The sequence below is a fragment of the Triturus cristatus genome, chromosome 4_1 (genome assembly GCF_964204655.1).
Source record: "Triturus cristatus chromosome 4_1, aTriCri1.1, whole genome shotgun sequence".
NCBI lineage: Eukaryota > Metazoa > Chordata > Amphibia > Caudata > Salamandridae > Triturus > Triturus cristatus.
In genome coordinates, this window is record NC_140585.1 from 7836088 (window position 1) to 7862350 (window position 26263).

The 26263-nt window shown below is 52.3% G+C and overlaps 1 protein-coding gene across 1 annotated transcript in view; it reads right to left on the reverse strand.

The window, feature by feature from the left end:
- The window catches only part of LOC146839280 (uncharacterized), a 112720-nt gene that overhangs the window by 60771 nt on the left and 25686 nt on the right, over nt 1-26263 (reverse strand). The window contains 1 exon segment of the mRNA XM_085651310.1: nt 4718-6020. Coding sequence (XP_085507436.1) covers nt 4718-5990 — 1273 coding nt within the window. The 5' untranslated portion in view covers nt 5991-6020.

Below are 26263 nucleotides of genomic sequence, written 5' to 3' on the forward strand. Positions count from 1 at the left end.
GTGACAGCTCCGGTGGTTGGCCGGGCCCTAATGGGGATCTTCTCCCGGGTAGGCTTCCCCCGAGAAGTCGTCAGCGACCGAGGCACGAACTTTATATCCAAATACATGAAGTCCCTCTGGCAACAATGCGGGGTCACCTACAGATTCACGACCCCCTATCACCCCCAAGGGAACGGACTAGTGGAGCGTTTTAACCGCACTCTCAAGGGGATGATTGGGGGATTGGAAGAGCCCCTCCGTCGCCAGTGGGATGTACTACTCCCGTGCCTCCTCTTCGCCTACCGAGAAGTTCCCCAGAAGTCCCTCGGTTTTAGCCCTTTCGAACTCCTGTACGGGCACCCTGTGCGAGGGCCCCTCAGCCTAGTAAAAGAAGGTTGGGAGATGGCCCCCCTAAAGACCCCTCCAGACGTCTTCAAATACATCCTGGCCCTACGCAATCAGACCCGGCGCTTCAGAGAGATGGCCAAGGCGAACCTCGAGGCCAGCCAGGAGGACATGAAGAGGTGGTATGATCACAATGCCTCCTCCGTTGAGTTCGAGCCTGGACAACAAGTATGGGTGATGTCCCCCACCGAACCATGTGCCTTGCAAGATAAGTGGACGGGGCCCTTCAAAGTGGTCGAGCGCAAAAGCCCCGTCACTTACCTCATCGACCTGGGGACCCCCCGGAACCCCCTCCGGGTCCTCCACACCAACCGACTCAAACCACACTTTGTGCGCTCAGAACTCAGCCTCCTGATGGCTACGGACAGTGGGGCAGAGGAAGACTCCGAACCCCTCCCGGATCTTCTGAAGACTCAGGAGAATGACGGCTCCGTGGACGGGGTCCGGCTCTCTGACGCCCTCACTTCGGAGCAACGCCAGGGCTGCCGGAACCTCCTGCTGCAGTTCGCTACCCTGTTCTCCCTCACCCCCGGGGTCACCCCTTGGTGTTTGCATGACGTGGACACCGGGGACAGTCCCCCTGTCCGACACCGGGCCTACCGCGTACCAGATCGGGTACGGGCCTGCATACAGGAGGAAGTGGCCAAGATGCTCACAATCGGGGTCATCGAGCCCTCGGACAGTCCCTGGGCCAGTTCGGTTGTATTGGTTCCCAAAGCCGCTGCCCCCGGCACCGCACCTGAACTGAGATTCTGCGTCGACTACCGGGGCTTGAACGCTGTCACCCGGACCGACGCTCATCCGATCCCCCGAGCAGACGAGCTGATCGACCGGCTGGGGGCCGCCCGCTACCTTAGTATCTTCGACCTAACAGCGGGCTACTGGCAGATCGGCCTCACACCCAGGGCTCAGGAACGGTCAGCCTTCTCTACCCCCGATGGCCACTACCAATTCAAGGTCATGCCCTTCGGCATGAAGAATGCCCCCGCCACGTTTCAACGCCTCGTGAACCAGGTCTTGGCGGGGCTCGAAGAGTTCAGCGCTGCCTACCTGGACGATATCGCTGTATACAGCCGCCACTGGCCCGACCACCTCCGTCACCTCCAAGAGGTCCTACAGGCCCTCCAGCGGGCCGGCCTCACAATTAAGGCCGGCAACTGCCAAATTGGCCAAGGGTCTGTGACCTACCTTGGGCACCAGGTGGGAAGCGGGCTGGTGGCCCCGCTACAACTTAAGATTGCTGCCATCCAGTCCTGGCAGCCCCCCGTCACCCAGACCGAGGTCCGAGCCTTCTTGGGGCTCACCGGCTACTACCGGCGGTTCGTGAAAGACTACGGCAGCATCGTGGGGCCCCTCACGGGTCTCACGTCCAAGAACCAGCCGAAGCGGATTAACTGGACCCCCGATTGTCAAGCGGCCTTCGAGAAGCTGAAGGCCGCCCTGTGCACCGCCCCTGTGCTCCAGGCCCCCGATTACAGTCGGGAATTCGTGGTACAGACCGACGCCTCCGACCACGGCATCGGAGCCGTCCTTTCTCAGTTAAACCCCGAGGGTCATGACCAGCCGGTGGCCTTCATCAGTCGACGTCTCCTGGCCCGAGAACAGCGCTGGAGCACCATCGAGAGGGAGGCCTTCGCAGTGGTGTGGGCCCTCAAAAAGCTCCGGCCCTATCTCTTCGGTACCCACTTCCGGGTACAAACCGACCATCGACCCCTGCAGTGGCTGATGCAGATGCGGGGGGAGAACCCAAAACTCTTGCGCTGGTCCATTTCCCTGCAGGGAATGGACTTCACTGTGGAGCACCGACCAGGCCAAGACCACGCCAACGCGGATGGCCTGTCCCGCTTTTTCCGCCTCGACGAAGAGAGTCCCCAAGGAGATGGGTGACTCTCCCCGCCTTCAGCTGGGGGGGACGCATGTTGGACAGGCCACACGAAGGGCTTGCTCCCTCCCCGCACGACAGGGCCCGAGCTCCGGCCCACCAGGCACAACCCACGAAAAGCACCTGTACCCCGTCTTCCGACGGACCTTCTGCCCTCGGACCTCTACTCATCACGGGGCCCAGCCCCACCGGCTCCCCCGGCCGGTTCAAGCCGCCATCTTGGGCCCTGCACCACGAGGCCGCGTGGCCTCGGCCCGACCCTAACCCCGGGCCTGGCCGGCCCCGACATCCCGGCACCATCCTCCACCCAGGAGGTGAGCGGACCACTTGGCAGGTCAATGGGAGAACGAAGTGTCAAGAGCTCTTCCCCCGCCAGGTGCCGATCGCCCCCAGCTCCCCCAGGCGCTGGCTCCACCCCCTGCTGGGTGTCTGGACACCTTCATCCCGGGCCCTCCGACCTCCAAGTGCGAGGGTCCGGACATCAAAAGGCGCCTGCCCTATAACTGGGGCAACTCCGGAGCAGGAAGGCAGTTGTATCCTGGAGTCGAGAGACACCGAGAGAACTCAGCCTTGACGGACTACTGGCGCTGCCGTAGCCCGCTCTTGTGAACCATCGTCCTGCCTGCCGGCGCTGCCGCGGCCTTCTGCAACATCCATCCTCGTCGGGACCTGCTGGCGCTGCCGCGGCCCGTTGTAACGACCATCCTCGTCGGGACCTGCTGGCGCTGCCGCGGCCCGTTGTAACGACCATCCTCGTCGGGACCTGCTGGCGCTGCCGCGGCCCGTTGTAACGACCATCCTCACCGGGACCTGCTGGCGCTGCCGCGGACCGTACATCGACCATCTTTCCGGGACCTGCTGGCGCTGCCGCGGACCGTGTACCGACCATTTCAACCGGGACCTGCTGGCGCTGCCGCGGCCCGTACCAACTAAACCATCAAGCTCGAGGATTTTGAGCTAGTCATCATCTCATCCGAACTACCTGACTGGTAGACAGACTGTCCCGCTACCCCTACCCTGCTTTGAGAGACTTGAATCGAGGGGACCCCTGAGTCCAGACCTCCTTGTACCATTCAACCGTACCTTAAGAAGTGCTTATAAAGAACACTGAACCTTATCCGTGTGTGGTATCTGTCTGTGGGGGGGAAGTTACTTGTCTGTACGATCGCTGGAGACGGCTCTCCCCGGAGACCTCTCCTCCTGACCCCGGCCGACCCTCCCGGTCCGTCTACCCTTTCTAACACACACTACAAAGCCTAAGACAAGGACACCACAGCACAAGTGCCCTACACACTACAACACCTAAGACACGGACACCACAGCAAAAGTGCCCTACACACTACAACGCCTAAGACATGGACACCATAGCACAAGTGCCCTACACACTACAACACCTAAGACACGGACACCACAGCACAGTGCCCTACACACTACAACGCCTAAGACACGGACACCACAGCACAAGTGCCCTACACACTACAACACCTAAGACACGGACACCACAGCAAAAGTGCCCTACACACTACAACGCCTAAGACACGGACACCACATCACAGTGCCCTACACACTACAATACCTACGGCACGGACACCACAAGTGCCCTACACACTACAACGCCTAAGACACGGACACCACAGCACCTTGCCCTACACACTACAACGCCTAAGACACAGACACCACAGCACAGTGTCTGTCTTGTCTTTAGTCTCCCTTATACTGGGCACATGGCCGTGCCTCAGCAGGCACTGCCTATCATTAAAAGTGTCCTTGTACACTATGCATTCCTGCAGACCCCACAGCACACAGACTATCTGGTTCTCAGAGGATCTGCTCTCGTCCATACTTGCCCACTCCAACACTCTAGGCCCAGTTTGGCTGTACAGATGAATGTGCACTGAGCACGTTGCCAAACCGAGAACAGAGCCGGGGACATTTCCTATTTTCAGACCCCCTTGTACAGTGCACAAGTCCAAAACCACTCCACAACCACAGCTCCCTCTTAGTTTCCAGGACCCTCGCACTCGACATATTGTCCTACACACCACATCACACAGGCTCCGGCTTGTACGCAAAGGTTCTTGTAGGGTGCACATTGCCTGTCCCAGTACCCGCAGACCATGCCTTGCACCTACAGATCACGAAGTGTGCACATTAACCAACAAACCACCACCCACACCTCCATGTACCCTTCTGCGTATACCATGCCTTGCACCTACAGACCACCATGAAGTGTGCACATTAACCAACAAACCACCACCCACACAGCCATGTACCCTTCTGCGTATACCATGCCCTGCACCTACAGACCACCATGAAGTGTGCACATTAACCAACAAACCACCACCCACACAGCCATGTACCCTTCTGCGTATACCATGCCTTGCACCTACAGACCACCATGAAGTGTGCACATGTACCCTCCTGCGTATACATCTACTGCGAAACAAATACCTGGCATAGCTGGTAGTAGAGCCGATTCCACACTTCTTCTCTCCAATGAGCCTGTGAGAGCAGTCACACCTGCATGGAGAGTGTCTTGTCCGAGGGATGATGCGGGCACAGACGGACTGTGGGCATCAGTACATGGTGACACTCCCTTGTAATCCACATCTGCCTCCTGTGCGTCAGGACGCACCGGCTGCGTGTGCTGATTCCACTCTGGGCCACGGCCACCAACGGGCAATGGTTCTGGTTTTGGGTGTTCACCTGGTTCCTTCCCATCGGGATGCCCTAGTTGCCAGCTGTGGCGCTGCTGTGGTTCACGCGCTGGTTTCTGGCATGGGTCCCGCTGCAGTCCCTGTCCAGCTGGAAGCACTAGTTGCATGTTGAGGTCGTGCCCCCCCAGCAGCCCTGGTTGTAGGCCCAGTTCCTTCTGCTGGTCCAGCCGAGTCTGGAACACGGGCCCTGGTCGTTGGTCCTTCTGCGAGTCAGGCACCCCTGGAGATGGTGGCTTCATGAAAAGGCTGTCTTGTGGGTCCCAACTATCAAGAGACGATGGCTCTTGCTTCAGGGGTTCGTCTAACTCCTGCTCGCTTGAAGACACTGGTGGGAAGCACCGGACCCGCACTGGGTCATGGTGATCAGGACGGACTGGCTGTAGACTCGGGGTAGGATCCCCTGGGCTCGCTGGACGAGAGGTTGGAGAGGACCTGGTGAAGCTGCAGTCGCCGACGCCTGCTGGACTCACCGCCTCCAAAGACATTGCATCAATCTCTAGGAAATCTCGACCCTTTTCTACCCAGATCTTTTCCATGAGGTGGGCAACTCGAGAAGGGACATCGCCCACTGAATTCTGCAAGTTATCGAGTTTGGCTTCCATCCGCTCTAGCATGGCTAACACTATCAGAGTGGGGGAGAGCCCCATATGGGACTCTGGCTTAGGACGACTGTGAGCATCGGAGGTCAGGTGAGGGGGGGTGCGGGTCCTGCGCACAGCTGCGCTGCAGCTGTTGGCGTCCTTCTCCAAAGCATTTATGAGGGAGCTTTCTTGGCAGGACCCTATAAGCAGGGTGTCTGGCATGGGAAGCGTTCCAAACTCTTCCTGGACGGTCCATCCACAGATCTGGGACCCCAGGTTCTTGGCACCTCCAGGCCGGTGGAGATCTTCAGCTAGGGGTCTTGCACCGGAGAAGTTATGACTTGGAAAGGCCGCATGTGTTGCTCTTAGACCTTCAGGTGAATTTTGGACCTTTTCATTCCTCTCTGAAGCCTGCGCTCTCCACATTCTGAATGTTGGTGTTCTGCGTTCCAGTGTCTGCAAAGGGGATGAAAAAAAGAACAGCAAACATTTTAAAACGAGTCAATCAAGGCAAAAGGTTGCATCCATTCTAATGCGGCTCCCTGGGTTCCACACTTAAGTGCCAAATGCAAAGAATGACTGGTCACTTTCCATCTTCAGACAGCGGAAGTGTTCACCCTTGGGTCATGCTGGGTGAACGTGGAACAGTTTAAGAGTGGAGCGATCTGCGCTTGTACAACCGCCTCTCAGAGACACCATTGGCAGAAGCCGCAACAGGGGGCCAAACATGAGACCTGCTTCAAAGAGGAGACTGGACAGATCTGGACAGACCAGAGGCAGACAGGTAGAGAGGGGATCTAAACAAGTAACTGGAAGGACTTGTGACAGACAGGTAGAGAGGGGATCTAAACAGGTAACTGGAAGGACTTGTGACAGGCAAGAGACAGACAGGTAGAGAGGGGATCTAAACAAGTAACTGGAAGGACTTGTGACAGACAAGAGACAGACAGGTAGAGAGGGGATCTAAACAAGTAACTGGAAGGACTTGTGACAGACAGGTAGAGAGGGGATCTAAACAGGTAACTGGAAGGACTTGTGACAGACAAGAGACAGACAGGTAGAGAGGGGATCTAAACAGGTAACTGGAAGGACTTGTGACAGACAAGAGACAGACAGGTAGGTAGAGAGGGGATCTAAACAAGTAACTGGAAGGACTTGTGACAGACAAGAGACAGACAGGTAGAGTGGGGATCTAAACAGGTAACTGGAAGGACTTGTGACAGACAAGAGGCAGACAGGTAGAGAGGGGATCTAAACAAGTAACTGGAAGGACTTGTGACAGACAAGAGACAGACAGGTAGAGAGGGGATCTAAACAGGTAACTGGAAGGACTTGTGACAGACAAGAGACAGACAGGTTGAGAGGGGATCTAAACAAGTAACTGGAAGGACTTGTGACAGACCAGAGTGCAGACAGGTAGAGAGGGGATCTAAACAAGTAACTGGAAGGACTTGTGACAGACAAGAGACAGACAGGTAGAGAGGGGATCTAAACAAGTAACTGGAAGGACTTGTGACAGGCAAGAGACAGACAGGTAGAGTGGGGATCTAAACAAGTAACTGGAAGGACTTGTGACAGACAAGAGACAGACAGGTAGAGAGGGGATCTAAACAAGTAACTGGAAGGACTTGTGACAGACAAGAGACAGACAGGTAGAGAGGGGATCTAAACAGGTAACTGGAAGGACTTGTGACAGACAAGAGACAGACAGGTAGAGAGGGGATCTAAACAGGTAACTGGAAGGACTTGTGACAGACAAGAGACAGACAGGTAGAGAGGGGATCTAAACAGGTAACTGGAAGGACTTGTGACAGACCAGAGCACAGACAGGTAGAGAGGGGATCTAAACAGGTAACCGGAAGGACTTGTGACAGACAAGAGACAGACAGGTAGAGAGGGGATCTAAACAAGTAACTGGAAGGACTTGTGACAGACAAGAGACAGACAGGTTGAGAGGAGATCTAAACAGGTAACTGGAAGGACTTGTGACAGACAAGAGACAGACAGGTAGAGAGGGGATCTAAACAAGTAACTGGAAGGACTTGTGACAGACAAGAGACAGACAGGTAGAGAGGGGATCTAAACAGGTAACTGGAAGGACTTGTGACAGACAAGAGACAGACAGGTAGAGAGGGGATCTAAACAGGTAACTGGAAGGACTTGTGACAGACAAGAGACAGACAGGTAGAGAGGGGATCTAAACAGGTAACTGGAAGGACTTGTGACAGGCAAGAGACAGACAGGTAGAGAGGGGATCTAAACAAGTAACTGGAAGGACTTGTGACAGACAAGTGACAGACAGGTAGAGAGAGGATCTAAACAAGTAACTGGAAGGACTTGTGACAGACAAGAGACAGAGAGGTAGAGAGGGGATCTAAACAGGTAACTGGAAGGACTTGTGACAGACAAGAGACAGACAGGTAGAGAGGGGATCTAAACAAGTAACTGGAAGGACTTGTGACAGACAAGAGACAGACAGGTAGAGAGGGGATCTAAACAAGTAACTGGAAGGACTTGTGACAGACAAGAGACAGACAGGTAGAGAGAGGATCTAAACAAGTAACTGGAAGGACTTGTGACAGACAAGTGACAGACAGGTAGAGAGAGGATCTAAACAAGTAACTGGAAGGACTTGTGACAGACAAGAGACAGAGAGGTAGAGAGGGGATCTAAACAGGTAACTGGAAGGACTTGTGACAGACAAGAGACAGACAGGTAGAGAGGGGATCTAAACAAGTAACTGGAAGGACTTGTGACAGACAAGAGACAGACAGGTAGAGAGGGGATCTAAACAAGTAACTGGAAGGACTTGTGACAGGCAAGAGACAGACAGGTAGAACAGACAGGTAGAGAGGGGATCTAAACAGGTAACTGGAAGGACTTGTGACAGACCAGAGCACAGACAGGTAGAGAGGGGATCTAAACGGGTAACTGGAAGGACTTGTGACAGACAAGAGACAGAGAGGTAGAGAGGGGATCTAAACAAGTAACTGGAAGGACTTGTGACAGACAAGAGACAGACAGGTAGAGAGGGGATCTAAACAAGTAACTGGAAGGACTTGTGACAGACAAGAGACAGAGAGGTAGAGAGGGGATCTAAACAGGTAACTGGAAGGACTTGTGACAGACGAGAGACAGACAGGTAGAGAGGGGATCCAAACGGGTAACTGGAAGGACTTGTGACAGACCAGAGCACAGACAGGTAGAGAGGGGATCTAAACAGGTAACCGGAAGGACTTGTGACAGACAAGAGTGCAGACAGGTAGAACAGACAGGTAGAGAGGGGATCTAAACAGGTAACTGGAAGGACTTGTGACAGACCGGAGCACAGACAGGTAGAGAGGGTATCTAAACAGGTAACCGGAAGGACTTGTGACAGACAAGAGCGCAGACAGGTAGAACAGACAGGTAGAGAAGGGATCTAAACAGGTAACCGGAAGGACTTGTGACAGACAAGAGTGCAGACAGGTAGAGAGGGGATCTAAACAAGTAACTGGAAGGACTTGTGACAGACCAGAGCACAGACAGGTAGAGAGGGGATCTAAACAGGTAACTGGAAGGACTTGTGACAGACAAGAGACAGACAGGTAGAGAGGGGATCTAAACAGGTAACCGGAAGGACATGTGACAGACAAGAGTGCAGACAGGTAGAACAGACAGGTAGAGAGGGGATCTAAACAGGTAACTGGAAGGACTTGTGACAGACCGGAGCACAGACAGGTAGAGAGGGTATCTAAACAGGTAACCGGAAGGACTTGTGACAGACCAGAGCGCAGACAGGTAGAGAGGGGATCTAAACAGGTAACCGGAAGGACATGTGACAGACAAGAGTGCAGACAGGTAGAACAGACAGGTGGAGAAGTGTGGCTCAATGGTTAGAGCGGCAGACCCTGATGCAGAGGTCTAGCCCGGGACCAGGGTTCAATTCCCTGCCTCGGCGGGTCTTGGGCTCAAAAATTCCACAGACCTGATTATTCTCGCCTCGGTGCCTATTCCAATCATGGAGTCCCACTCTGCAACTCTGGGCAATAGCTTGCTTAATCTCCACAACGGCCCCCACAACGCTAAGGATGCCTGGCCTCCACCTTGGGGGTGCCCAGGAGTGGACGCCTCACAGGGAAAGCCAGGATGGGTTCCACAGCGGTATTCGTACAAGCGCCTTGAGACCCTTGCGGGTGAGTAGTGTGCTATACAAGTATCAAGTATCAATGTACTTTGTTGAGTCACCTCACTTGTATGATGTGGAGTTAGGCTCCTAAAAGGATCTGCATGTCTAGCTGTGAGAGTCAGCAGCAGGCATGGAAGCTGATGTCTCCCACACACAAACCAACACCAGGGGGTCTGACACTGCCACTGCAGCACAATACACTGATTGCAAGACCCAAAGCAACTGGGAATCAGGAGGCGAAATGTCACAAGTGTACACACACAAACACACTCCCTCTCGGCGAATATACATTTCAGCAGGGCTTGGTTTTCTACAGTGGGGCCTTTTCTAAATGAGAAAAATGTTGCATGGCGACGGTGAATAAAAGAACATGATTTTATGGACCATTCCGCTTAGTCCACGTGATATGCGCGTGAATCTAGATCGTTAGAAGTGCAGTTTTGTGACTTTTGCTGGAGTCTTGTGTAACGTGCAGGACTCTGAACACCAACATGGACTTCTCAGCATTTCATCCTTCTGGAGTTGATGAAATGGAAGTCCCTGGTTAGACAAATACAAATTCTTGCTATTTAGAATGCTTTATCATGGTACAATGTGGCTAAATACATTTTATGAAGGAACATATTATATCAAGCCCTAGCAGACACATGTGTATATTTGTTCAGTAAAATAAATAAAGGTTTCAGTGTGAGTTGAAGTTAAAATGGAATGTAAACTGCAGCACAAAAAAGAACACGTCTCAAAACTACTAAATCACATGATTGAAGATTTTGTTAAAACATCTTAGTATTAACAATTTCTGTAACTATTTGTGAATATTGCAGGAAGTCTGGGCTTAGTGAGGACTAATTCTGTACATCCCTGTGTGTTTTTGTCAGGATACAATGTATGTATGCCAGTTCCTTTGAGGTACATGTGTGTGTTGTACCCGGCCTGCACATACTTCACCCTGAACCCCTGTTACAAACTATGCACTAGATTATCCCAGTGACCAAGGCCCTTGGCAGGAGCTGACCTTCAACACTGTGCCTGACCTTGGTAATCCGAGTAGGATGGTAATACCGCAGTCCAGAGGGTAATACTGTGCACGAGCCGGAACAATACAGATCCTCACCTCAGAATGGGGCAGCATTTTACCCAAGCTCACGGGATGAGGTGCAGGCGCGGAATGATCCCCGCTGACAGTGTCAGCTGCTAAATCCGGATTGCCCGAGTCGAACTGATCAGCCATCGGTTGCCAAATCAATAAACAATCCCAATAGTATGGCTGGTGGTGAACCAGGCCGAGGTGTTCAGCTGGACCGGAGGCCTTTGCACTTCACTGGAGTTCTCTGTAGTAAATCACTCCATAGAGGGGGCGGAGCCTCCGGTGCTAAGGCGCTGTCTCCACCTTTATTACTGTGAGGCGAAGGCTATCGCTTTACACCCGTGGTAAATCTGGGGGTGATCCGTTCCCCATCCTTTCCTGGACGTAGAGTTACTCCCAATATCCCCAGAGTGGAAAGGCTACCATCAAGAATTTGAGGGTGCCACAAATGCATAAGCGTGTGGGTGTACCTAAAAGGACTAAGGTGACTCACACCTTACAGCACCCGATGCTCGCCCCTTAAGTGGGGTTTACTATAGGGGATTTCTCTGCACTCTGGGTGGAGTAATAATCGTCAGGAGTCCCTTTATGAATTCCTTGCAGGTGTTAAAAAGGTACATTTAGTCATAAACCATGTTTAGGACAGAATGTATCTTTTGAGAATACAGCCCTATAAGTTGATGTACAGAAGGTAAATACTCGACAGTTAGGTATTATGGTTCCATAAAGGGATGCATAGAGTTGGAAATCCCAGTCCTCTCCTCTGCATATATGTTTTAAACCTCTTGAGATTTGTGAAGTGTGAAGCTGACGAGGCCTTTCAGAATGATCCCTTTGTTGTAGGGGCGGTAATCCCATTTAGGCGACCCTGTCCTACTGGTTCTGATGAGAGGCTTGCTTGCCTTTCTCCAGCACCGGTGGCCCGGGGCAGGCCTGGCCCTGCAGTGGAAGTCAAGGTGAGACATGCTATTCATTCCCCTGCTGGCTCAGCTCTTAATGGCGGCAGGAAGTGCAGCCCCCTGCAGCCGGAAGTCCTGCAGGTCTTCGGGCAAAGGATGGGTGGGATGCAACAGGGACGGCAAGAACATCATTTGCATTGCCGCATTCCTATACTTACATGATATGCAACTATGAAAGAGGGATTTGTAAATCTCACTAGAACTCTGTAAATTTACGTGATGCACTTTTAACATCGCATGCTTTTGAAACATTAAAATATGCCTTGAAAACACGACATGTCACCTCTTTGGTTTACAACATTACACTCATGTCTGGGCCTAATATTGGTTGATACTGTAATTATTAATAATAATAAAAATAATGAATCAGTGTGAGATTATTCCTGTGAAGTATGAGTTATGAAATTGCTGCTGACAGGATTTTCAACTCATGATCCACAACCTCAAACCATGGCCTTCTCGGAGAGTAGGGTCAGTCCTGGTACCAGGGCGCCTCCCTTCTCGGAGAGTAGGGTCAGTTCTGGTGCCAGGGCGCCTCCCTTCTCGGAGAGTAGGGTCAGTCCTGGTGCCAGGGCGCCTCCCTTCTCGGAGAGTAGGGTCAGTTCTGGTAGCAGGGCACCTCCCTTCTCGGAGAGTAGGGTCAGTCCTGGTGCCAGGGCGCCTCCCTTCTCGGAGAGTAGGGTCAGTTCTGGTAGCAGGGTGCCTCCCTTCTCGGAGAGTAGGGTCAGTTCTGGTGCCAGGGCGCCTCCCTTCTCGGAGAGTAGGGTCAGTTCTGGTAGCAGGGTGCCTCCCTTCTCGGAGAGTAGGGTCAGTCCTGGTGCCAGGGCACCTCCCTTCTCGGAGAGTAGGGTCAGTCCTGGTGCCAGGGCGCCTCCCTTCTCGGAGAGTAGGGTCAGTCCTGGTGCCAGGGCGCCTCCCTTCTCGGAGAGTAGGGTCAGTTCTGGTGCCAGGGCGCCTCCCTTCTCGGAGAGTAGGGTCAGTTCTGGTAGCAGGGTGCCTCCCTTCTCGGAGAGTAGGGTCAGTCCTGGTGCCAGGGCACCTCCCTTCTCGGAGAGTAGGGTCAGTCCTGGTGCCAGGGCGCCTCCCTTCTCGGAGAGTAGGGTCAGTCCTGGTGCCAGGGCGCCTCCCTTCTCGGAGAGTAGGGTCAGTCCTGGTGCCAGGGCGCCTCCCTTCTCGGAGAGTAGGGTCAGTCCTGGTGCCAGGGCGCCTCCCTTCTCGGAGAGTAGGGTCAGTTCTGGTAGCAGGGCGCCTTCTTCTCGGAGAATAGGGTCAGTTCTGGTGCCAGGGCGCCTCCCTTCTCGGAGAGTAGGGTCAGTCCTGGTGCCAGGGCGCCTCCCTTCTCGGAGAGTAGGGTCAGTTCTGGTGCCAGGGCGCCTCCCTTCTCGGAGAGTAGGGTCAGTCCTGGTGCCAGGGCGCCTCCCTTCTCGGAGAGTAGGGTCAGTCCTGGTACCAGGGCGCCTCCCTTCTCGGAGAGTAGGGTCAGTCCTGGTGCCAGGGCGCCTCCCTTCTCGGAGAGTAGGGTCAGTCCTGGTGCCAGGGCGCCTCCCTTCTCGGAGAGTAGGGTCAGTTCTGGCAGCAGGGCGCCTCCCTTCTCAGAGAGTAGGGTCAGTCCTGGTAGCAGGGCGCCTCCCTTCTCGGAGAGTAGGGTCAGTCCTGGTGCCAGGGCGCCTCCCTTCTCGGAGAGTAGGGTCAGTCCTGGTACCAGGGCGCCTCCCTTCTCGGAGAGTAGGGTCAGTCCTGGTGCCAGGGCGCCTCCCTTCTCGGAGAGTAGGGTCAGTCCTGGTGCCAGGGCGCCTCCCTTCTCGGAGAGTAGGGTCAGTTCTGGTAGCAGGGCGCCTTCTTCTCGGAGAATAGGGTCAGTTCTGGTGCCAGGGCGCCTCCCTTCTCGGAGAGTAGGGTCAGTCCTGGTGCCAGGGCGCCTCCCTTCTCGGAGAGTAGGGTCAGTTCTGGCAGCAGGGCGCCTCCCTTCTCAGAGAGTAGGGTCAGTCCTGGTAGCAGGGCGCCTCCCTTCTCGGAGAGTAGGGTCAGTCCTGGTGCCAGGGCGCCTCCCTTCTCGGAGAGTAGGGTCAGTCCTGGTGCCAGGGCGCCTCCCTTCTCGGAGAGTAGGGTCAGTCCTGGTACCAGGGCGCCTCCCTTCTCGGAGAGTAGGGTCAGTCCTGGTGCCAGGGCGCCTCCCTTCTCGGAGAGTAGGGTCAGTCCTGGTGCCAGGGCGCCTCCCTTCTCGGAGAGTAGGGTCAGTTCTGGTAGCAGGGCGCCTTCTTCTCGGAGAATAGGGTCAGTTCTGGTGCCAGGGCGCCTCCCTTCTCGGAGAGTAGGGTCAGTCCTGGTGCCAGGGCGCCTCCCTTCTCGGAGAGTAGGGTCAGTTCTGGTGCCAGGGCGCCTCCCTTCTCGGAGAGTAGGGTCAGTTCTGGTAGCAGGGTGCCTCCCTTCTCGGAGAGTAGGGTCAGTCCTGGTGCCAGGGCACCTCCCTTCTCGGAGAGTAGGGTCAGTCCTGGTGCCAGGGCGCCTCCCTTCTCGGAGAGTAGGGTCAGTCCTGGTGCCAGGGCGCCTCCCTTCTCGGAGAGTAGGGTCAGTCCTGGTGCCAGGGCGCCTCCCTTCTCGGAGAGTAGGGTCAGTCCTGGTGCCAGGGCGCCTCCCTTCTCGGAGAGTAGGGTCAGTCCTGGTGCCAGGGCGCCTCCCTTCTCGGAGAGTAGGGTCAGTCCTGGTGCCAGGGCGCCTCCCTTCTCGGAGAGTAGGGTCAGTCCTGGTGCCAGGGCGCCTCCCTTCTCGGAGAGTAGGGTCAGTTCTGGTAGCAGGGCGCCTTCTTCTCGGAGAATAGGGTCAGTTCTGGTGCCAGGGCGCCTCCCTTCTCGGAGAGTAGGGTCAGTCCTGGTGCCAGGGCGCCTCCCTTCTCGGAGAGTAGGGTCAGTTCTGGTGCCAGGGCGCCTCCCTTCTCGGAGAGTAGGGTCAGTTCTGGCAGCAGGGCGCCTCCCTTCTCAGAGAGTAGGGTCAGTCCTGGTAGCAGGGCGCCTCCCTTCTCGGAGAGTAGGGTCAGTTCTGGCAGCAGGGCGCCTCCCTTCTCAGAGAGTAGGGTCAGTCCTGGTAGCAGGGCGCCTCCCTTCTCGGAGAGTAGGGTCAGTCCTGGTGCCAGGGCGCCTCCCTTCTCGGAGAGTAGGGTCAGTCCTGGTACCAGGGCGCCTCCCTTCTCGGAGAGTAGGGTCAGTCCTGGTGCCAGGGCGCCTCCCTTCTCGGAGAGTAGGGTCAGTCCTGGTGCCAGGGCGCCTCCCTTCTCGGAGAGTAGGGTCAGTTCTGGTAGCAGGGCGCCTTCTTCTCGGAGAATAGGGTCAGTTCTGGTGCCAGGGCGCCTCCCTTCTCGGAGAGTAGGGTCAGTCCTGGTGCCAGGGCGCCTCCCTTCTCGGAGAGTAGGGTCAGTCCTGGTGCCAGGGCGCCTCCCTTCTCGGAGAGTAGGGTCAGTTCTGGCAGCAGGGCGCCCCCCTTCTCGGAGAGTAGGGTCAGTCCTGGTAGCAGGGCGCCTCCCTTCTCAGAGAGTAGGGTCAGTCCTGGTAGCAGGGCGCCTCCCTTCTCGGAGAGTAGGGTCAGTCCTGGTGCCAGGGCGCCTCCCTTCTCGGAGAGTCGGGTCAGTTCTGGTGCCAGGGCGCCTCCCTTCTCGGAGAGTAGGGTCAGTTCTGGTGCCAGGGCGCCTCCCTTCTCGGAGAGTAGGGTCATTCCTGGTAGCAGGGTGCCTCCCTTCTCAGAGAGTAGGGAAAGTTCTGGTGCCAGGGCGCCTCCCTTCTCGGAGAGTAGGGTCAGTTCTGGTGCCAGGGCGCCTCCCTTCTCGGAGAGTAGGGTCAGTCCTGGTACCAGGGCGCCTCCCTTCTCGGAGAGTAGGGTCAGTCCTGGTACCAGGGCGCCTCCCTTCTCGGAGAGTAGGGTCAGTCCTGGAACCAGGGCGCCTCCCTTCTCGGGGAGTAGGGTCAGTTCTGGTGCCAGGGCGCCTCCCTTCTCGGAGAGTAGGGTCAGTTCTGGTGCCAGGGCGCCTCCCTTCTGTGAGAGTAGGTTCAGTCCTGGTGCCAGCGCGCCTCCCTTCTCGGAGAGTAGGGTCAGTCCTGGTAGCAGGGAGCCTCCCTTCTCGGAGAGTAGGGTCAGTCCTGGTAGCAGGGCGCCTCCCTTCTCGGAGAGTAGGGTCAGTCTTGGTACCAGGGCGCCTCCCTTCTCGGAGAGTAGGGTCAGTTCTGGTGCCAGGGCGCCTCCCTTCTCGGAGAGTACGGTCAGTTCTGGTGTCAGGGCGCCTCCCTTCTTGGAGAGTAGGGTCAGTCCTGGTGCCAGGGCGCCTCCCTTCTTGGAGAGTAGGGTCAGTCCTGGTGCCAGGGCGCCTCCCTTCTCGGAGAGTAGGGTCCGTCCTGGTAGCAGGGTGTTGGACTTGGCCCTTCTGGCAGGTTCACCCCTGAACTTTTTTGCTTTTTAATGGTGACTTGGTGTGGTGATTTTTTGGTTTCTACGCACTTTCCCTGTGTCCCAGGGTAAAGTGCGTGCGCGCTCTGAGTGCATGTGGTGAGATAGGCCTGCCCTCCCATAGGAATGCATGGGGAATGTATGTGTCCCTAGTAGTTCCTGATGCGTGGGGTGTGCAGGCCCGAGTTTGGTATGTGTGGACTCGTGTGATTGAATGCTGCGCGGTGATGTGTGCGGCGTGCATGTACCTAGTGTGGAAGTGCCACTTCTAGAAGTGGGCACTTCGGTGTGCAGTGTGAAATGTGTGCCACTCACCGCTATTTGGTTTCTGTGAACTGCTGCTACTCGTGCCTGGCGAGGGATCTCTACCTCTGCTCACCGATTGTGTCCTGAGCTGCTGTGCCTGAGCTGACGCTGTCTCTGTTTGTTGCTCCGTGGCGCCCCTCCCCTTGACTCGCTGGTGTGAGCGTGAGCTGCAACCCGCACGCTCTGCCTGTCGCTCCCAGCTGGAGTCAGAAGGGTTGAGGCTGGGCGAAAAACTACAGCGCGCCTAACCTGGGGGACTGCGAGGACCAGAATTCCAAGCTGGGATCAGCTGGTTCCTCTTCCCCCAGGCGACACGCCCACGGACACGCCCACTGACGAGGCAGGACAAGTATTCGTGACACCCGCTTCGCGGGTGCCACTCACCGCTATTTGGTTTCTGTGAACTGCTGCTACTCGTGCCTGGCGAGGGATCTCTACCTCTGCTCACCGATTGTGTCCTGAGCTGCTGTGCCTGAGCTGACGCTGTCTCTGTTTGTTGCTCCGTGGCGCCCCTCCCCTTGACTCGCTGGTGTGAGCGTGAGCTGCAACCCGCAGCTCTGCCTGTCGCTCCCAGCTGGAGTCAGAAGGGTTGAGGCTGGGCGAAAAACTACAGCGCGCCTAACCTGGGGGACTGCGAGGACCAGAATTCCAAGCTGGGATCAGCTGGTTCCTCTTACCCCAGGCGACACGCCCACGGACACGCCCACTGACGAGGCAGGACAAGTATTCGTGACACCCGCTTCGCGGGTGCCACTCACCGCTATTTGGTTTCTGTGAACTGCTGCTACTCGTGCCTGGCGAGGGATCTCTACCTCTGCTCACCGATTGTGTCCTGAGCTGCTGTGCCTGAGCTGACGCTGTCTCTGTTTGTTGCTCCGTGGCGCCCCTCCCCTTGACTCGCTGGTGTGAGCGTGAGCTGCAACCCGCACGCTCTGCCTGTCGCTCCCAGCTGGAGTCAGAAGGGTTGAGGCTGGGCGAAAAACTACAGCGCGCCTAACCTGGGGGACTGCGAGGACCAGAATTCCAAGCTGGGATCAGCTGGTTCCTCTTCCCCCAGGCGACACGCCCACGGACACGCCCACTGACGAGGCAGGACAAGTATTCGTGACACCCGCTTCGCGGGTGCCACTCACCGCTATTTGGTTTCTGTGAACTGCTGCTACTCGTGCCTGGCGAGGGATCTCTACCTCTGCTCACCGATTGTGTCCTGAGCTGCTGTGCCTGAGCTGACGCTGTCTCTGTTTGTTGCTCCGTGGCGCCCCTCCCCTTGACTCGCTGGTGTGAGCGTGAGCTGCAACCCGCACGCTCTGCCTGTCGCTCCCAGCTGGAGTCAGAAGGGTTGAGGCTGGGCGAAAAACTACAGCGCGCCTAACCTGGGGGACTGCGAGGACCAGAATTCCAAGCTGGGATCAGCTGGTTCCTCTTCCCCCAGGCGACACGCCCACGGACACGCCCACTGACGAAACGTAGAAAAACCAATTAGCCTTCCGCGACGCGGGACGCGCGCGGGACCAAGCGCGGAACGAAGACCGGACAAAGAGCGGGCCGTCTGAGGCCGTCCGGGGACGACCGAGGACGGGACGGGCCACCCCACTAACGTTCAGCACACGAGGACACTACTCAACCAAATTATGAAACCGACGTGAAAAAACCCCCCATTTCTTACTGATCAAACTGAGATTGTGAGATAAAGATAAAGTTATTACAAATACACAAAACCTGCTGCGACTACTATAAGCTATAAAGTAGATTTCCGGTCCCAAGTATGAGGGCTCTAAAAAAACTACGCTCACGGACAATCTACATGAGGCGTATGGGGACAGACGCAGCTGTAAGAAAATCTGTTGACAAATCACTAAAACCTGGTCAAATATCAAGTACTCCAGCTATAAGTCAATACTTCTCTACCCTCTCCAAGAAAAAGTATCTTTCTCCATATTCAACTGATGATCAAAATAAGCTGGATCCTTCAATAAATAAGGTTGAACATGATTCGTTACATTTCACAGATCAGAAACCCAATAAACAAGGTCAAATAACAACTGAAAGTAATTTGGCAAATTTCTCTCTCTCGGAAGAATGTCAAAAATCATTCCCAGATACGTCTCAAATAACATCTATAACACCTATAAAAAACCAGGACAACGACTTATTCTTCGATGTATCTATAAATCATAACACGAAGACCGAAGAAGAAAAAACAGAAATATTGCTAAGTCAAAAACATCCACTAACCAGTTCACCAGAAAAATCGCCTAACCTTTATTCTAATCTGGCCAACCTATCAGACCCTAATTTTATAAATCCAAATTCTGAAAATACTGCCTCTCCCCTGTCAAAAGCACTTTTTTCATTGCAAGAAATTTTGGAATCAGTACTAACTCATCTTGGTCAAATTTTAGCTAACTCGGACGATACTTTAGACGTACAAATAGGAATACTTAAATTCCTGGTTGAAGAAAAAAAGAAAAAAGATCTAACTAAAGTCTCACCAAAACAACCCGGAGCAGTCGAATCACAACAAATAGATGATTTTCATAAAAATGGAAGTGCGACCCCAAAACCACAGGAAGCAAGCACGCAAACGAACGACGTACTAATAATTAAGACTAAAACTAAGGGACTAAGAAATAAGGAAAAACCTCTTATCACATATTCACTTAAAAAACTGTTCAAAGAAGAATCGGAAACCATCACCGAAAACAAAACTAAACATTATCCTATCTTTTCGAATAAAGTATCCGATAATAATCGTGATCAGATTATCGGGGAAAATAAAGCAGAGTTATCGGGAGTTACTGCCGAACAGGATTTCAGCCAAGGAGGACAGTCTGAAAAAAGTAACACTAGGGAAAAAGTAAGGGGGAAGAAGAAGAGAAAACCCTTGAGGAGAATACAGAGGAAAAAAGGGAATAAGCTTAAATTCCAAAAATTCACTCCCGTAAACTTGGTGAACTCTCCAGAAACTCAAAAAATACCATCAGAAAAACCTCTAAACCCAAAAGCAGACGAATTTTGTCCTCCGATAGAAAACAGATCAACAACGCAAAATATCATGGATATAAAAGAACTACATGATAATAAATCTCAATCATGGGAAGTAATTCCATCTAAACACATAACTATCGAAGAGCTATTTCCCTCAGATAAGGAGCCGTTTAATCGTGGTAGAATAATTAATCTCTTACAAGAAATACCATCCCTGAACTCTCTGACAAGTAAAGAAATCGACCTAGTTCTCTTTCCAATAAAAGAAAATAACAAACTAGTACAGGTATCCTTTTATTCCCCAGTTTTGCCTGGAATAATAATCAGAGAGAAGGAAATTCTTCACAAAAATGGCTATGATGTAATCTCGGTGGAAGATCTTAAAATCAACAACCTAAACAAAGGTACATTAGGACAAACTAATAGAAGAAAAGAAAACAATAGTTTTAATTGGGGAGATTCAGCATCAAATATTATGAGGAAAGATTCACTCAAAATACAAGTAATACAAGGTGAGAGGTCAGTATGGTCCCGGAATTCAAGCTCTAGTAACACTGAGAACTCAATAAAATCGTGGGCATGGTTATCAGAAACCTTAAACAGCAAAAAAACGGTAAATTCACAACAACACCAAGTTTAGCAAAGGTCTGACGTTATTGTCCTGGAACTTGGCAGGGAAAACTGATTTAAAAATGAAACATGCAATCAAAAACTCCCCTGATATCATTGCCCTCCAGGAAACATGGTTAATTAATACCTTTACTCAAAAAGGATACTATGTATATGAAACGTTGGCAAAAAGATCTAGAAGGGGACACGCCAAGGGTGGTCTGGCAATATTATTAAAAGAAGATCACTCTTGGTCACAGGAAATAATCGATACAAACATAGACAATCTACAATGTTTAAAAGTATCCCTTAGAACTCAAGCGTCAGCCAAACTTGAAAAAATATTACTTTTCAATATCTACGCACCTCCCAGTAATAATAATGATTTGCTGTTTGACCGCCTAATGGAGATTATCACCCATATCATTGAAGATCAATCTCACTTGCCATATCTTATAATGGGGGATTTGAACGCTAAAATTTCAAACTGTGAGATAAAGAAATGGGCTCGTCTTTTCAAAGAGGAATCTTTGGAAACATCACTCCCTGAATTCCCAAAAGGATCTAAATCAGATAAGAGAGGACGCGCACTATTATCTTTTCTCTCCAGCATTAATGGGACTATATTAAACGGTAACATCAACGGTGACATACCAGCAACATACACACGGCAAGGAAATGGATCTCCCTCTACCCTGGATTATTTTATATGCGGGATCGAAGAAAAAGAACAAATGATTCAACTTTCAATAATATTCAATGAAGAAAGTGATCATGCTCTTCTAAACCTTTCAACCCATTGGATTCCACAGTCCTCTTCTTATAACCAGCCAATATTTCTTACAACAAAAACGGAAGTAAACATAACAAGGCGTCGCATTTATTGGGGGACAGAAAATCTGGACTATCTGAGGCTATTAATTTCCGAAACCAATATATTGACTAACATATATTCAGATGACCCTATAAAGAATTTCGAACAATTAACGAATAATCTCAAACAAGCTCTGCAAAGTAAGTTAGAACACAACAGATCAGTAAAAAGTAAATGGAGAAATAAGAATAAAAACTGGAACCAACCAGTCGTAAAACAACTCAATAGGCTGATACGCGCCCAGTATCTGAACTTCTCGTCAGCAAACAAAAAGGAAATCAATAGATTAAAGAATCAAATACGACGAGAAAAAACTAAACAGAAAAAACTGAAACAGGACTTCAATTGGTCTGAAATCCAACAAGCAGCTAAACAAAACAACCAGCGCAAATATTGGACACTGATTGCAATAATGACGGGATCCAAAAAAAAGCTGGAGGCAACTCCTGTTTCAGAAGAAAACTGGGATATTTACCTTCGCGAGCTATATAAACAGAATAAGTCTATTAAAAATGAAGAGGCGGGAGAACAAATTGTGGAAACTAAAGATACTAAGATCAATAAAACGTCGGCAGTGTCAGTCTCTACGAATATCAGGAAGGCAAGGAGCACGGGTGCATCTGGCCCCGATCAGATACCTATCAAGGTCTACCAAACTGAACATAAAGAGTGGGGACTGGTGCTCTCGCCTCTATTTAACTATATATTCGACAGTGGTCAAATGCCAAACTCCTGGAAAGGAAGTATTATAATCCCGATTTACAAAAAAGGAAAAAGAAACATACCGGGAAACTATAGGCAAATTGCCCTCATGGATGCTGCCGGGAAGATTTTTGCAGCAGAAATCCTGGATAGGCTGAAAAATTGGGCCTTCTCATTGGGTCTAATCCCTAAGTTTCAGTCCGGATTTCGCTCAAACCACTCAGTCACTGACAATGTAGCAATCTTCCAAACCATTTTAGACAAGTACGCAACAGGGAAAAAACAAACTATTTACGCAGCGTTCATCGATTACTCGACAGCTTTCGATCGAGTGGACAGACCGACCCTGTGGTCAAAGTTAAGAAGAATGGGCATTCCGGAGCAGCTATTACATTTGATAGTGAATCTACACAGTGACACCTGGTGCCGTGTCCAAATGGGGAGCGACAAGGGCCTATCGAAGATAATACGAACATCAAATGGCCTGAAACAAGGGTGCCTCTTGGCTCCAATTTTATTCTCACTGTATTTAAGTGACCTACCTTCCCAACTGCAGCAAGGGATATGCACTCCTCCTAAGATAGCCACTGAATACATTCATTCCCTGCTGTACGCAGACGATATAGTCATGTTTGACCTAACACCTTTCGGACTACAAAATCTTTTAGATATTTTATACAAGTATTCTATAAAAAATTTTTTAACCCCAAATACAAACAAAACCAAAGTGGTTGCTTTTTCAAACCAGAAGAAAAGGGTAAGGTACGAATGGAAGTTGGGAGGTGAGAAGCTAGAACAAGTAAAGGAGTATACATATCTGGGCAGAATTTTCTCACAAAACATGAGTAACATCAACCAAATCAATCACCTGAAAAGGAAAAGTGACCTACATGCTGGGGCTTTGTCCCGCTTATACTCGGCCACTGGACAAAGGCATTTCTCTGCACTAATTCAAGTCTATCGAGCCAAAATCACACCGGTCCTGTCTTACGCCTCGGAATATATTCCTTTTAAACAATGGACCTATATGGACTCAGTAGAAGGTAAAATATTGAAAAAACTACTGAAGATTTCTACATCTACCCCAGTACAGGCATTGAGACTGGAATGTACCATCACGAGTGCATATGCTACAGCCATAGCTAGTATTATAAGGTGGGCCTATAACCTTCTTCATTCAAAAGAAGGCACTCTAAGAAGTTTACTAAAAATAGAGACATTCGAGACCAGCTCTACCCATATTACCTTTTTAAAAAATATGCGAGAGGCCCTACAGATTGCAAAAGTTAGTGTGGAAATTTTGTCTACGTGGTCACCAGCCCAACTCAAACTTTTTCTAAAAAACTTCACTCCCAAACTGAGCTACGAGATTGACCACTTACATTGTAATAGACTATCGTCATATAAGATCTATGCAGCCTCCCAGGAATACAAACAATGCCAGCCTTATTTAGAGTATACACTTCAACACGGTGCAAGGCGTGCAATTATGATGTTGCGCCTGGGAACACTTCCTGTACAAACCTTTACTTCCTCCTGGAGGCCTGACAGTTCTGCCTTTTGTACCCTCTGTCAAGGGGGCAACCAGAATTTGGAACACTTACTTTTTATATGTCCAAATGCAGAAATTGTAAACGCAAGGTTAACATGTCTTAAGTCCATCTATCGGTCCTGTAGGATCGTTAACTCAAAAGACTTTTTATCATTATGCAAAAGCCCTCCTAATGAATTCGTCTGTTACAGAATTTTTAAGTTTTTGAAAATCTCATTGAAAATGTATTAAATGGAAAGTATAATGTATATTTTATTTTGTGGTCCTCGAAAGAGTACCGTAACAAAAATAAAAAACTTTTGACTTTGACTTTTGTGTGCCTTGTCGCGTGATTGGCTGGTTGAGGTCATGTGACGGGCTAGGGATTCCCCAGAGTCAGGATGAGTCACCCAGTGGTGAATGGGGAGATCAGCAGCTAGATGGGTGGGAGGAGTACACCTGGGTCCTGAATAGGGCAGGGTTTTTCCCACACAATGCTGGCTCCGCCCCCTGTGGTGCGACTGACGACCCTAGCCCTGCCAGTGAATAGAGTGAGGGGCTGAGCACATCAAGGGTGCTCCCCAACCAGCTGCGACTGGTTTTCCCCCTCACCCTGAACCCAGAACAAAGGGTTTTACTGTATAAAAATGGGGCTGTGTCCCCACAGAAACTGTTCTCTTCCAGGATCCTGCCTGAGGGGGGGCTGCTGCTGCTGGACCAGAGGACCGCCACTTGAACTACCTCCCTGCCTGGAGGCCCAGTGAGCTGGCTCTGGGTCCAGCCTTGCACCCCCCACCCCTGCCTTGCTGTATGCAGGGGAGAACTTTGCTGGACTTGCCTCTAGCGCTGAGAGCGCTTTCCCTTTTATCCTTAGCGCTAGGAGCGCTTTATTACTGCAAGCCGGTGCCCACCCGGCATTTGCCCCGTTCTGGGCCGATCCTGAAGTCCCCTGGCAGGTGCCCACCCTGCCCGGGACATTGCCGCCCTATCGAGTGCCCACCTCGATTTATAGCATTTTAAAAGCGCCGGTGCCCACCCGGCATTTGCCCGCGAATTGCCCTCCGGCGCCCGACCAGGAAGTCAGGCGGGCCGGGGGCGGGTCTCCGGGACAACCGGAACCGGAAATAGGAGGGCGGGAGCCTACCCCGCCTCCCACCGAACACTCGCGGCTAATTTGAGCCCCGGAGCAGGCAGGAGCCTACCCTGCGCCCCGGGGCACTCCGGAGGAGAAGCGCCGTGTCCCCCACCCAGGCGGGAGCCCACCCCGCACTGGGACGTGTGGCCTTCGTGTTCGGAGCCCGTAGGCTCCGCATTCCAGTCCAAGTCCGCGAGGAACAAGCCCCGCAGACCGAGTCCTGCCTTCGCCACCTCTCCCCTAGCCGGTAAGTGAAAAAGGGAGCCGGGTGGGGAGAGGCAGAAGCAGAGCGGCCCCGCTTCACAGCGGACCGCTCCAACGGGGCGCCTTGTTTGATTTAGAGCCTGTTAGGCTCCAACGTCTGGGGACATTTGTCTCTCGAGTCCCTGAGAGGGACTCCAACGACGGGGCCCATTTGTATAGAGTCCCGAGGGACCCCGACCACGAGGGCATCTCTCTGGTGCTACGAGCAGCCCCGGAAGGGAGCGGGCCGCTCCAACGTGAATGGGGGCATATTTGTTTAGGCTCCAACGTCGCAGCCTTACTTTCTCGAGCCCCTGAGAGGCTCCAACGACGGGGGCATTTCGTCCATGACCAGAGCGGCCCCGGAAGGCAGTGGGCCGCTCCGACGTTATTTAGAGGGGCACATTTGTTTATTGAGCCTGTGAGGCTCTAACGGGGGCATTGCTTTATCGTCCAGAGCCCTGAGAGGGCTCAAGAGGCACGCCGGTGCCAGGTTCTTTTTCCCAGCTGCCCAGCACTTAGTGGGCAGCTGCAACGTTTAGGTTGTGGCCTCTGTGTTTTGGCTTGCGCAGCTTGCGCAGCCGTGCCCTGACTTTCCTGGACACAGGGCGTCCTTGCCCCGACAAGGCCAGGTGGCCTAGGGACTGCCACAGTGGTGGCTAATGCGAGTTTTCCGTTATTGTCTCCTTTCCTGCACCTCTGAATGTGTTGATGCGTCATGTGCTTTGCTTTACACCGCTGAATGTATTTTATGCATCATGTGTTTCCCTTGTTCTACACCTCTGAATGTGATGCATCATGTGTAAAGTGCGTTTACCCCTACAGGTATTGTGATACTTAGGTGGTTGTTTTCTCCCTAGTACAGGTGGTGCTAGTGAGGTCCTGATTCCCTGCGCAATATTTTCCTAAGGTGGTTAGGGTTGCGTAGGTGGTACTTACCTGATGCTAGTGTGATGACGCTGAGGTCATTATTGCGCCAGTAGTTACTGGTTGGGTGCTACATGTTCTATTTTAGTGCTACAGTGATTGTAAGTGCTATGGTCTACAGTATTATTCCTATGTTCTAAAAAGTGCTAATTCCGGACAGCGGTCCATGTGGCCCTGTCCCCTGTACATATAATCCCTTGTAAATTCTGCCCGTGCCTGTTGGCACATTGTAAAGTGTGTGTTTTTATCTGATGTGTTGTGTATAATACAAAGGCTATTTTTATAGAATACCTTGTGTGGAGTTTCCCTTTGTGGTGGGCCTTGGGTGTTGTTGCTGGGTGCGCGCGCAAACGCTTTACACATCGCCTCAGGGATAAGCCTGTCTGCTCGTGCCAAGCTACCAAGGGGGTGAGCAGGGGTTATCTTTGGCGTGTACCTTCCTTGCCCTGACTAGAGTGGTGGTTTCTGCCTGGCTTTGGCGCAAGCCCTAGCCAACCAGAAATCCCATTTCTAACATTGGTGATCAGCGGTGGGATTTGGACTTGCGTTTGCGCTGTACCGCAGCGGCAACTGGCCGCACTACAAAACTCTGCATTTAGATAAATCACATGGTATAGGGATTATTGTTCTAAGTTTGTTTTTAATTGTCATTTCTTTGGAAATGTGTTTTTGTGCACTGTGAGTTAGGTGTCCCTAGCTCGGGAGGGTAGATCATCCCCCTTAGTGCATTGTGTTTCTG